This window comes from Misgurnus anguillicaudatus, chromosome 21 (assembly GCF_027580225.2).
Source record: "Misgurnus anguillicaudatus chromosome 21, ASM2758022v2, whole genome shotgun sequence".
NCBI lineage: Eukaryota > Metazoa > Chordata > Actinopteri > Cypriniformes > Cobitidae > Misgurnus > Misgurnus anguillicaudatus.
Genome location: NC_073357.2, coordinates 15,137,501 through 15,150,000, shown reverse-complemented (window position 1 = coordinate 15,150,000; position 12,500 = coordinate 15,137,501). Strand labels below are relative to the sequence as shown.

General features: G+C 40.3%; 1 protein-coding gene, 1 long non-coding RNA gene, 9 other non-coding genes and 3 pseudogenes across 11 annotated transcripts in view; 1 reads left to right on the top strand and 13 right to left on the bottom strand.

The window, feature by feature from the left end:
* Positions 1-19, bottom strand: part of LOC141357173 (5S ribosomal RNA) — a 119-nt gene extending 100 nt beyond the window's left edge. Inside the window, exon 1 of the ribosomal RNA XR_012363655.1 lies at positions 1-19. This exon is cut by the window's left edge and continues 100 nt beyond it. This is a non-coding gene — a ribosomal RNA (5S ribosomal RNA).
* A 141-nt stretch (positions 20-160) lies between these two features.
* LOC141354267 (5S ribosomal RNA) lies at positions 161-279 on the bottom strand (annotated as a pseudogene).
* Positions 280-408: 129 nt separating this feature from the next.
* LOC141355121 (5S ribosomal RNA) lies at positions 409-527 on the bottom strand. The gene has a single exon (XR_012361547.1). It is a non-coding gene; the product is annotated as a 5S ribosomal RNA (ribosomal RNA).
* A 129-nt stretch (positions 528-656) lies between these two features.
* Positions 657-775, bottom strand: LOC141357443 (5S ribosomal RNA). The gene has a single exon (XR_012363930.1). It is a non-coding gene; the product is annotated as a 5S ribosomal RNA (ribosomal RNA).
* Positions 776-903: 128 nt separating this feature from the next.
* LOC141354232 (5S ribosomal RNA) lies at positions 904-1,022 on the bottom strand (annotated as a pseudogene).
* A 129-nt stretch (positions 1,023-1,151) lies between these two features.
* LOC141358184 (5S ribosomal RNA) lies at positions 1,152-1,270 on the bottom strand. Its single transcript, XR_012364672.1, has one exon. It is a non-coding gene; the product is annotated as a 5S ribosomal RNA (ribosomal RNA).
* A 129-nt stretch (positions 1,271-1,399) lies between these two features.
* Positions 1,400-1,518, bottom strand: LOC141355120 (5S ribosomal RNA). Its single transcript, XR_012361546.1, has one exon. It is a non-coding gene; the product is annotated as a 5S ribosomal RNA (ribosomal RNA).
* A 129-nt stretch (positions 1,519-1,647) lies between these two features.
* Positions 1,648-1,766, bottom strand: LOC141357287 (5S ribosomal RNA). Its single transcript, XR_012363770.1, has one exon. It is a non-coding gene; the product is annotated as a 5S ribosomal RNA (ribosomal RNA).
* Positions 1,767-1,895: 129 nt separating this feature from the next.
* Positions 1,896-2,014, bottom strand: LOC141355119 (5S ribosomal RNA). The gene has a single exon (XR_012361545.1). It is a non-coding gene; the product is annotated as a 5S ribosomal RNA (ribosomal RNA).
* A 139-nt stretch (positions 2,015-2,153) lies between these two features.
* Positions 2,154-2,272, bottom strand: LOC141355118 (5S ribosomal RNA). Its single transcript, XR_012361544.1, has one exon. It is a non-coding gene; the product is annotated as a 5S ribosomal RNA (ribosomal RNA).
* Positions 2,273-2,413: 141 nt separating this feature from the next.
* LOC141353832 (5S ribosomal RNA) lies at positions 2,414-2,532 on the bottom strand (annotated as a pseudogene).
* Positions 2,533-2,662: 130 nt separating this feature from the next.
* On the bottom strand, positions 2,663-2,781 carry LOC141355117 (5S ribosomal RNA). The gene has a single exon (XR_012361543.1). It is a non-coding gene; the product is annotated as a 5S ribosomal RNA (ribosomal RNA).
* A 5,955-nt stretch (positions 2,782-8,736) lies between these two features.
* On the top strand, positions 8,737-9,431 carry LOC141353230 (uncharacterized). Its single transcript, XR_012360244.1, has 3 exons — positions 8,737-8,890; positions 8,983-9,101; positions 9,185-9,431. It is a non-coding gene; the product is annotated as an uncharacterized lncRNA (long non-coding RNA).
* A 2,533-nt stretch (positions 9,432-11,964) lies between these two features.
* The window catches only part of LOC129447580 (uncharacterized), a 253,528-nt gene continuing 252,992 nt past the window's right edge, over positions 11,965-12,500 (bottom strand). Inside the window, exon 2 of the mRNA XM_073859705.1 lies at positions 11,965-12,500. This exon is cut by the window's right edge and continues 646 nt beyond it. Coding sequence (XP_073715806.1) covers positions 12,074-12,500 — 427 coding nt within the window. The 3' untranslated portion in view covers positions 11,965-12,073.

Genomic DNA, 12,500 nt, shown 5'->3' with positions numbered 1-12,500 from the left:
GGGTGGTGTGGCCGTAAGCGAGCGCTGACCCGATTCGAGAGCCACTTCAAGACTAATGTGGCAACGCCATGCCATCGGCGAACGCTTACAGAAAGGATGCATTTCTGGAAAAAAATTATATGAATAAATAATTAAATAATTAATTAAATAAAGAATTAAATGCTTACAGCACCTGGTATTCCCAGGCGGTCTCCCATCCAAGAACTAACCAGGCCCGACCCTGCTTGGCTTTCGAGATCAGACGAGAGTGGGCGTGCTCAGGGTGGTGTGGCCGTAAGCGAGTGCTGACTCGATTCGAGAGCCACTTCAAGACTAATGTGGCAACGCCATGCCATCGGCGAACGCTTACAGAAAGGATGCATTTCTGGAACAAAATTATATGAATAAATAATTAAATAATTAATTAAATGCTTACAGCACCTGGTATTCCCAGGCGGTCTCCCATCCAAGTACTAACCAGGCCCGACCCTGCTTGGCTTCCGAGATCAGACGAGAGCGGGCGTGCTCAGGGTGGTGTGGCCGTAAGCGAGCGCTGACTCGATTCGAGAGCCACTTCAAGACTAATGTGGCAACGCCATGCCATGTGCGAACGCTTACAGAAAGGATGCATTTCTGGAAAAAAATTATATGAATAAATAATTAAATAAATAATTAAATGCTTACAGCACCTGGTATTCCCAGGCGGTCTCCCATCCAAGTACTAACCAGGCCCGACCCTGCTTGGCTTCCGAGATCAGACGAGAGCGGGCATGCTCAGGGTGGTGTGGCCGTAAGCGAGCGCTGACTCGATTCGAGAGCCACTTTAAGACTAATGTGGCAACGCCATGCCATGTGCGAACGCTTACAGAAAGGATGCATTTCTGGAAAAAATTATATGAATAATTAATTAAATAAAGAATTAAATGCTTACAGCACCTGGTATTCCCAGGCGGTCTCCCATCCAAGTACTAACCAGGCCCGACCCTGCTTGGCTTCCGAGATCAGACGAGAGAGGGCTTGCTCAGGGTGGTGTGGCCATAAGCGAGCGCTGACTCAATTCGAGAGCCACTTCAAGACTAATGTGGCAACGCCATGCCATCAGCGAACGCTTACAGAAAGGATGCATTTCTGGAAAAAAATTATATGAATAAATAATTAAATAATTAATTAAATGCTTACAGCACATGGTATTCCCAGGCGGTCTCCCATCCAAGTACTAACCACGCCCGACCCTGCTTGGCTTCCGAGATCAGACGAGAGCGGGCGTGCTCAGGGTGGTGTGGCCGTAAACGAGCGCTGACTCGATTCGAGAGCCACTTCAAGACTAATGTGGCAACGCCATGCCATGTGCGATTGCTTACAGAAAGGATGCATTTCTGGAAAAAAATTATATGAATAAATAATTAAATAAATAATTAAATGCTTACAGCACCTGGTATTCCCAGGCGGTCTCCCATCCAAGTACTAACCAGGCCCGACCCTGCTTGGCTTCCGAGATCAGACGAGAGCGGGCGTGCTCAGGGTGGTGTGGCCGTAAGCGAGCGCTGACTCGATTCGAGAGCCACTTTAAGACTAATGTGGCAACGCCATGCCATGTGCGAACGCTTACAGAAAGGATGCATTTCTGGAAAAAAATTATATGAATAAATAATTAAATAATTAATTAAATGCTTACAGCACCTGGTATTCCCAGGCGGTCTCCCATCCAAGTACTAACCAGGCCCGACCCTGCTTGGCTTCCGAGATCAGACGAGAGCGGGCGTGCTCAGGGTGGTGTGGCCATAAGCGAGCGCTGACTCAATTCGAGAGCCACTTCAAGACTAATGTGGCAACGCCATGCCATCGGCGAACGCTTACAGAAAGGATGCATTTCTGGAAAAAAATTATATGAATAAATAATTAAATAATTAATTAAATGCTTACAGCACCTGGTATTCCCAGGCGGTCTCCCATCCAAGTACTAACCAGGCCCGACCCTGCTTGGCTTCCGAGATCAGACGAGAGCGGGCGTGCTCAGGGTGGTGTGGCCGTAAGCGAGCGCTGACTCGATTCGAGGGCCACTTCAAGACTAATGTGGCAACGCCATGCCACGTGCGAACGCTTACAGAAAGGATGCATTTCTGGAAAAATTATATGAATAAATAATTAAATAATTAATTAAATAAAGAATTAAATGCTTACAGCACCTGGTATTCCCAGGCGGTCTCCCATCCAAGTACTAACCAGGCCCGACCCTGCTTGGCTTCCGAGATCAGACGAGAGCGGGCGTGCTCAGGGTGGTGTGGCCGTAAGCGAGCGCTGACTCGATTCGAGAGCCACTTCAAGACTAATGTGGCAACGCCATTACATCGGCGAACGCTTACAGAAAGGATGCATTTCTGGAAAAAAATTATATGAATAAATAATTAAATAATTAATTAAATAAAGAATTAAATGCTTACAGCACCTGGTATTCCCAGGCGGTCTCCCATCCAAGTACTAACAAGGCCCGATCCTGCTTAGCTTCCGAGATCAGACGAGAGCGGGCGTGCTCAGGGTGGTGTGGCCGTAAGCGAGCGCTGACTCAATTCGAGAGCCACTTCAAGATTAATGTGGCAATGACATGCCATCGGCGAACGCTTACAGAAAGGATGCATTTCTGGAAAAAAAAATATATGAATAAATAATTAAATAAATAATTAAATGCTTACAGCACCTGGTATTCCCAGGCGGTCTCCCATCCAAGTACTAACCAGGCCCGACCCTGCTTGGCTTCCGAGATCAGACGAGAGCGGGCGTGCTCAGGGTGGTGTGGCCGTAAGCGAGCGCTGACTCGATTCGAGAGCCACTTTAAGACTAATGTGGCAACGCCATGCCATGTGCGAACGCTTACAGAAAGGATGCATTTCTGGAAACAATTATATGAATAAATAATTAAATAATTAATTAAATGCTTACAGCACCTGGTATTCCCAGGAGGTCTCCCATCCAAGTTCAATTCAATTCAATTCAATTTTATTTATATAGCGCTTTTCACAAGTGTTAATTGTTGCAAAGCAGCTTTACATGAGAAGATGTAGAGGATAACACAGAAAATCAATAGATAATATAAGAAGTAGAGAAAGCGGTTAAACCGTACAAGCGAGCATATTAATAAAGTAACGTATACTGTAAAGTGCTAAATTAAGCCAAAGTTGGCTGACTCTCCCTGGGATTAAAAACCCTCTAGGAAAAAAAACCCAATGGGAAAAAGTCCTAGAAGGACAAAAACCCTTGGGAGGAATTAATATATATTTATATATATATATATATATATATATATATATATATATATATATATATATATATATATATATATATAGAAACGGTAGGGATAGGAGGCGGGTAAGCGAATTAAACTGGTTTAGCCGGTGGTCGTTGGTCGGGCATCGGCTGGTCATCACGTTGAAGGACAGCCAGTGGATCAGTGATGCAATGATCTTCACAGCAACCGGAACTGGGTCTGTTTGTCTCATGGTCCTCGTGGTTGAGGACGAGACAGGGAGAGAAAAACAGAATTCTATTAGCGTAGGGGCCGTTCGCATGCAATGCAAGTGTCAAACATTATAGTGGTTCAAGTCGGCTCGGTTCCAGACAGGCTAACTATTGCGGCATAAGTATATTACCCATATGAGGTATGTGAGTGCTTTGTTCTGGACAAACTAACTACTGCGGGAAATGTACATTTACTGGACATTTTATGTGAATGCTTTGTTAAAGAAGAATGTCTTAAGTTTAGATTTAAATTGATCGACTGTGTCTGATACTCGAACATTGTTTGGTAAATCATTCCAGAGCTTAGGGGCTAAGTAGGAAAAGGATCTACCACCTTTAGACACTTTTGATATTCTAGGGATAATTAAGTGACCAGAATTTTGTGAGCGCAGTTTACGTGATGGATTGTATTCTGATAGTAGTTCTTTAATATACGAAGGCGCTAGGTCATTTAAGGCTTTGTAGGTGATTAGTAATATTTTAAATTGTATACGATATTTAACTGGTAGCCAGTGTAAAGATGCCAGAATTGGACTGATGCGGTCATACTTTTTAGATCGAGTAAGCACTCTTGCGGCGGCGTTTTGAACCAGCTGTAGCTTGTTTACCTGATTTGCATGGCATCCCCCGAGTAACGAGTTACAATAGTCTATTCTAGAGGTCATAAAAGCATGTATAAGCTTTTCTGCGTCTGATGCAGACAGCATATGGCGTATTTTTGAGATATTTCTAAGATGGAAGAATGCTGTGCGGCAGATGTTGGCGATATGACTATCAAAAGATAGATTGCTGTCGAACATTACGCCTAAATTCTTAACCGTGGAAGATGGCACCACCGTGCAGCCATCTATGGGCAACTTGTAATCTGACATATTATGTTTGTAGCGATTCGGTTCAATAATAAGTATCTCTGTTTTATTGGAGTTTAGCATAAGAAAGTTTTGTGCCATCCAGTCCCTAATATCACTAATGCAGTCTGTTAGCTTAGAAAACTGGTGGGTTTCGCTAGGATGCGACGAGATGTAAAGCTGGGTATCATCCGCATAGCAGTGAAAACTTATGTTATGTTTCCTGATAATGTCTCCTAGAGGTAACATATATAACGAGAATAGGATAGGGCCTAGAACTGATCCCTGAGGTATGCCGTATTTAACGGGGGAGTGATATGACTCTTCCTCATTTACATAAACAAAGTGATATCGATTGGTTAGATACGATCTGAACCAGGCTAACGCCTGACCACTGATGCCAACATAGTTTTCTAGTCTATTGAGAAAGATTGTGTGATCTATTGTGTCAAAGGCTGCACTAAGGTCTAGTAATATAAGGATTGAGATTTCACCACGATCGGATGTTAATAGGAGGTCATTTGTAACTCTAAGCAGCGCTGTCTCTGTGCTATGGTGGGGCCTGAATCCTGATTGGAACTTTTCATATGTATTATTATTTTCTACGAATGTCACTGCATGAAAAGTGGAATTTTCGTCAGAATGTGGCACTGTAGATTGCTGTGAAACTCCAAGTTTACGACTGCGCACGACAATTTGCAGCCAACACCGAAAACTGCCGTAAGTTGTCAGAAGTTGACGTGGGTCTTGCTTGGAAGTTGTCCCCCCTTCCCCTAATTCTAGGGGAGGCTTTTAACATGTAAATGAACATGCTGTGAGCTATACAAATGCAAATCAGGGTAGCAGCTGGGGGAGTTTTACTCAGGTAACATTCTGAGAGGTTTTAATCTTTGATTTTAAGAAAATCTTTGGTATCAGTAAAGCCAAATTACAGACTCTTAAATTTTAGTTTGAATTTATTTATTTTTAAAGTATGCTACACTGTTAACACATTGTCTTCATGATGTAAACATCACTTAATATTTTGAGTTATGGACATTTACTTAAAAAATCTTAGTTAATTTAACTTTTAAGTGTATAAAATTAATTAAACTAAAACATTCAAGTGAATGAACTTTAGCAGTACATGTTGTAAGGAACACCCATAATCCTTTGTCTCAGAATATTACGATTATTTAAGCTTTTTTACAGAATTAAGAACTAATAAGAACTTTAACTACTTAAATATTTGTTAAAATGTCATAGAGGTTTATGCTTTAATATTATTCATGTTGTTTAGTTTAAAATGATAAATTACCATTTTTGTAAATGAAAGTCCCCGTTCAGGTGATCAGTGTTTATTGACATAAACAACACATTGTATTGTATTGTGTTTCAGTGGAGAATCAAGTTTATTTAATGACTAAGTCATGAGTTTTGTGATATAATACCATTTATAACACAAAGGGTCGGTTTCCCGGACCAGGATTAGCTTAACCCAGGACTAGGCCTTGGTTTAATTAGGAAATAAAACTAGTTTTAACAAACATGCCTTACGATAAACATTACCTGTGTGCATTTTGAGGTAAAACAAATGGCACTGATGTATTTTAAGATATGTAAGTGCAAGTTGTTTTCAGTTTGGAGAGCTCTTAAAAGTGTTTAAGTCTAGGACTAGTATAATCCCTGTCCAGGAAACCGCCCCTAAGAGAATTATAATTATACATTAATTAAAAATATAATTTTTTTCAACTCAGTTAACTAAGTGGAGATGTTGGACAGAGTAATTCAAAATCAACTTTAAGTTTAATGACAATCATTTATCAAACTTTTCTTCACCATTTATCACAATACTTTCAAAATATTTTTTCCTAATAATTTTTAAACTATCCCTTTAAGTAGATTCAATTTATCCAGGCTAACAGTGTATATTAATTACTCTGTATGTAATTAGCAATAACCAATGTTAGGTAAAAAAGATACACCAAACTATTTATTTCAACAATTTTAATTGTTTTAACAGAGTTTTAATCAGGCTCAATTTGTGCATTCTATGCAAACACCATCAAACAACATGTCAAACAACAAAATGTCTGTCCGGATGGGAATGAAGCAAGGTAACTTGTGTAATTACATCACAGCTCGAATACTGTGCATAGTGGCATGACTACAGTTTATTGAATTCACATACTGGTATCCTGCCATACTTGTCCATCATTTACATCTCCTAACACACTAATTTCCTTTCATCTAATTTCTCTTCAAATCCAAGTCTTTTAACAAGTCCTCCCAGAGACTGCACAACACTCTTGTAACAGTAAGAACGTATTGGATGGACATACTCTTCACCGCTCGAATATGTAGCCTTTCTTAGCAAGGCAGAGCCATATTTCTTCCTTAATGCAGCCCTCTGCTGTGGGTGATTGTAGAACGGGATGTGACCACAAGTCCTGCAAACCTTTGTACCATCCCGTCTGCGCTCATAGGTTTCAGTAAGCATGTACACTGTCATACATTTTGGACAAACCACATACTGTAAGAAGTCGTCACAGAGGATACCAGTCAATTTCATCATGGCCAAAAGTTTCATCAACAAGTGTTCTGTTTTTTCACTTCTGGACTGATCACTTCCATGCTCCTCCCCATCTTGTATGTGAGGATAGGCTTCACTCTGCTCCTCAGCAAGGATTTCCCCCTCTTCATCCACATAGTCATCCTATGGAAATTTAAAGGACATATTTAAAACACATGCAATGCATATACTCAGCACCACCATTAGACCATTAGAGATTGAAAAGTCCATCATGAATATGGCCATTTGAGATTGAAAACCCCATCGTTAATATGGTCATTTGAGATTTAAAAAGAACATAATTAATCATTTCTCATCAATATGGCCATTTGAGTATGAAAAGATTTGAAAACTGTAGTTGGAAAAGATTGTGTGCATCTCAAACAGCTAACTTTATCTTAGTGCAATGAACCAGTTAAGTACTTTGTGGGAACTTCATCCACTTCAACTTCATTTTAGTTTTTTTTATACTTTATAAAGTGTGTTTATACTTTAGTTGCTTTCATTAGTTAACTAACAGAAATTTGAGAGTGGAAAACAATAATGTGGGTGAAACATGTTAGGTTTTCCCATTTTAGCTCTGGATTAGCATGTACTGAACTTTATACTGGTGTATCCAAATGTAATTTCATGCTTACCACACAACAGGAGATGTCCAGGAAAAGATTAATGCTTTGGTCATCTGCTGTTTCGTCTGAAAAACAACAAACAGAAGATACCGTTATGCATTATAGCGCGATATTCCTATTTAATTATAAATTAATTTATACTATTAAAATAACAACAACAGTGATAATCAACCACATTTAACTAGACCAGGGGTCTCCAACCTTTTTGTGAGCAAGGGCTGCCACAATGGATAAAACATGCTGGATGGCTACTTTTTGATATAGCGTACTCAAAACGTTTTTGTTTAACTTGTTGATTTTATTTTATTTTATTTTACTTGTTGATATGTTTTAGTATTGTTTAAAATGTTAACATACGTAAAGCAAGCCAAGCTTATATAAAAATATGTAATTATGCTCACCGTTGTCTGAACTGCAATTCGCTGGGTGCATTTCTTCAAATTCTTCAATCACTTTTTTCTGGGTCCTCGGATTGCATTTTACTTTCACCAATCTTTCTAACTCCAGTAAAGTTATCCTCCGGGTCTTTACACATGACAGGACATCACTCACAGCGGGTTCATGACTGGATAGCAGCAGGCTCTGTACGTTATCTGACCTGACGTAGTCCTTTTGGATTTTTTCTCCCAAACTCCATTTTTAAAATAGCGCTTTCTGTGGTCAAAATACTGTGTATGACACAGTTCAGTGTTGCAATGTTCACAGAAGCGCCAAGGTCGTTTCTTCAGTCTTGGGACTTCCATCTTTCAACTGACAGCACACTGTGTTGATGATATCACACAGAGCTCCCGGCACATCGCGTTTGTTGTTTATATCATACGCATGCGCGGCGCGCACGTCTCACAAGATTTTCCTTATTTCAATAACCTCGCGTGTGATTGGAGGAGCCGGACAGGCTTCTCGCCTTCGTCCAATCGCGTGCGAGGTCATGGCCACGGCTCTCACAGCAGTACAAGAGGAGCATTAAGAGATGTTTGGTTTGGTGTTTGTAACTCTCCAAGAAGAGAAGACGGGTGCACAATCCCAAGATTGCGGTAAGAATAATTTTATGTAAAAGCATATTTTTAAGTAGCCCAAGCTGTGTGTTTTATTGCTTAGAGGTGTTTTTGTCTTGTAATTTTTAGGAGGCTGCACGGCGTCTCTGAGGCCCACTGCAGGCGCTATGAACCAGAGCAAAGGTAACGTTACGATTTAAAGAATATGCTTTTATTCTTGTATAAGTAAATAAATACGTTAATAGATCCGAGCTTAAACCCGCACATTTTGTTTTCACAGACTGACGTCGCCTCATAACGAAGCCGTGACCTCCTATTTGGTTGGGGCTATTTTAGCAAGTCCACATTTAACTGCTGAGAATGACGACATTGTTTGTGAGTATAACTTCTAATGTTTTTCCTCATTTCTTGTTTAATTGTACCGTGACTCTGTTTATTAATACCAGTCTCATTTAATTGTTTTCCAGCTGCCTGTAAGACGTATTATGAGTCGGTTCGCCGGAGCTTCAGATACAAACAACCTGAACTCGCATCGCGGGCGGAAAATGCAAAAAGTTTAGCTCGGAGTCGATCCAGAAGAAAAAGGGTAAGATTTATTATATTAGATCATTTTTTTGTCAATGTGAGTATTTTTCAGGTCACTTATTGTCTTTATTGATTATATTACAGTTGCTGGAAGCGAGACGAAGTGTGCTGGCTGAGGGTGAGATGGACATTTGAAAGTGCGCCACCATTAGAACTCATGTCTGATGAAGACGGCATTGTTGACGGGGTGTCTGGATGGATTGTACGGCCACCGCCCTCTCGCAGCCTGGAACTCTCCGAGCTCTGTGCCACGCTGCAATTCAGATTAGAGGCGATACCAAAGTACAGGGGAACTCACCATATATGCCTGCAAAAGCGACTTTTTTACAACGGTTTTTTTTTCTTTTTTCAACGCTTGATAACTTTGAAAAAGATTTTTAGGGATCTTTCCCGAATGTCTTGGGCACTTTTTGACGTGTTTGGAGGACAACATAAGAGACATTATGCTGCTTTGTACATAGTTGTGTGTTTCTAATTAAAGCTCTTTCTTTGAATAAACAGCTGTGTGTTTATAAATAAACCTCTTTGTTTTCTCTTATATTTCTTGATGGTGTGAATAATGAAGTACATAGCACAATGACATTATTATATAAAAAATTAATATCACATAAATTATATATTTATTATTATTATTATTATTGGGGTTTACATTTATAATGAGCCAGGGTGCCCAATAACCCCCCTCTTTAGAGTAACGGCCCGACTCGAATCTACTCACTCGGTATTGGCTGAAGCCACTTCTTTTAAACAAGAAAAATCCCTTGTGATTGGTTTGAAGTGATCTGCCAACCATCCACGGGAGATTTCACCCGTCTAAAAGTAGTGGCTTCAGCCAACACCGAGCGAGCACACCCAAGTGGGCAGCCACTCTAGTTTCGCTGCTATTCACATGCTAATTAGACTAGAGACGCTCTACCTGGCCGGCAGAGGTTTCGCTGCTATTCATATGCTAATTAGAGGAATCGTACCCCCGCGGGGCTCTCCACCTGCGTCATGGTTCGTTTACGACAATTTGTGACACAGACGAACGCGACGCTCGCTGGCTGTAAATTGAGGAAAGCTGCCGAAAATTAGGGAGAATTTCGGGAGCCTACAGGCGCTTACGGGGACGAAAATCCCACTTTTCATGCAGTGTGTGCGTAGCTGGCTTGCCACTACTTTTTCTAATATTTTAGAAAGAAAAGGTAGATTTGAGATTGGTCTAAAGTTATTAAGATCTCCCCGGTCAAGGTTTTGCTTTTTAATGAGCGGTCTAATAACTGCTAGTTTGAAAGCTGTTGGAACGTATCCTAATTCTAGAGATGAGTTAAAGATATTAAGTACAGTGTCTGCCACTACATGAAATACCTCTTTTAGTAATTTTGTGGGAACGGGGTCTAGTATACAGGACGATGATTTGGATGACGTTACTAGTTTAGAGAGCTCTTCTATTGTAGTAGGATTAAATGACTCAAGATGTTCGTTTGGTAATCTAGTGGAAAATGTACTATTGGGTAGAGTGATGGCTGCTTGCATAGTTTCTATGTTTTCCCTAATAAACATAATTTTGTTAGTAAAGAAGTTCATGAAGTCGTCACTATTGTGTTGGAGTTTACTATTGGTTTCTGTTTGTTCTTTGTTTCTAGTCAGTTTCGCAACTGTGCTAAATAGAAAACGAGGGTTGTTATGATTTTCTTTAATAAGCGTACTGAGATAGGTAGATCTGGCAGTTTTAATAGCCTGTCTGTAGTGTTGAACACTCTCTTTCCATGCTGAACGCCATACCTCTAACTTTGTGCTTCGGTAGTTTCTTTCCATTTTTCTAGCTACTTTTTTAAGGGCTGCAGTATGATGGTCATACCATGGAGCTGGCGGTTTTTCTTTGATTCTATTTTTTCGAATGGGAGCAACGGCATCCAACGTGCTAGAGCATACGTTTGTCAGGTTTTCTATTATAATATCTATATCTTCAAGATTATTTGCTACATGTTTCATTTGGGACAGGTCTGGAAGAGTGCTAATAAAGCTATCTTTAGTGGTGGAAATTATTGTTCTGGCTAATCTGTAGCATGTTGTAGACTGAGCGGTCCTATCTAGAAGTATTGTGCATGACACAAGGCAATGGTCTGAAACGGCATCGCTCTGGGGTGATATTTCGATGTCATTAATATTGAGTCCGAGTGACAGAATTAAGTCTAGTGTGTGATTACGAGTATGCGTGGGCCCTGACACATTTTGTTTAATGCCGAGAGAATTTAGAACATCCATAAACGCACGTCCTAATGCATCTTTTGGATTATCCACATGGATATTAAAATCACCAACGATAAGAGCTTTATCTACAGTGACTGTAAGCTCAGATAGGAAGTCTGCTATTTCTTTAAGAAAATCTGTGTGGTGGCCTGGAGGCCTATATATGGTAGCTAACATGAACGAAAGTCGTTTGTTGTTGCGATCAGTTATTTCCATATTTAACAGTATTATTTCAAACGAATTAAATTTTAGGTTGGATTTATGGTTTACTTTGAATATTTTATTGTATATTGTAGCTACACCACCCCCTCTCCCTATTAGACGAGGAACATGTTTATAATAATAGTCTTGTGGGGTGGATTCGTTTAAACTGGTGTAATCGTCTGCTTTAAGCCAGGTTTCTGTTAAACAGAGTGCATCTAAGTTTTGGTCAGTAATTATTTCATTGATAATTGGTTCTTTGTTGGTAAGTGATCTAATGTTAAGAAGGCCGAATTTTAACATTTGAGTTTCATCTGTTAATGTATTATGTTCTAGTTTTATGTTAATAAGATTTGTGCGAGACGGGGTAAACGGTGCTCTGTATTTATTTGTTCGAGGAACAGACACAGTCGAGATGTGTTGGTACTCTGTTAAAAAAGGCTCTATGTGCTGGGATATATGTGATCTTGACATGTCAAGGCAGCTAACAGACTGATGGGTAAGCCGATCTGTCTGTTTCCTGACCTGGGCCCTGGATAGTCAGACAATATCAAAAGTAAGACTATTGGTCAGATTTCTAGAGAGTATAGCACTTCCTTCCGGAGACGGATGGAGGCCATCTCTCTTTAGCAGGTCAGGTCTTCCCCGGAAATGCTTCCAATTGTCTATAAACCCTACGTTATGCTGAGGGCACCACTTTGACATCCAGCCATGAAGAGACACTAATCTACTGTAAGTTTCATCCCCCCGGTAGGCGGGGAGGGGACCAGAGCAAATTACATTGTCTGACATTGTTTTTGCAATTTCACACACCTCTTTAATAGTATCTTTGGTGATCTCTGACTGGCGGAGTCTGGTGTCATTCGTGCCGGCGTGAATAACAATCTTAGAAAACTTACGGTTAGCATTAGCCAGCACTTTAAGTTTGGATCTAATGTCAGACGCTCTGGCTCCCGGTATACAATCG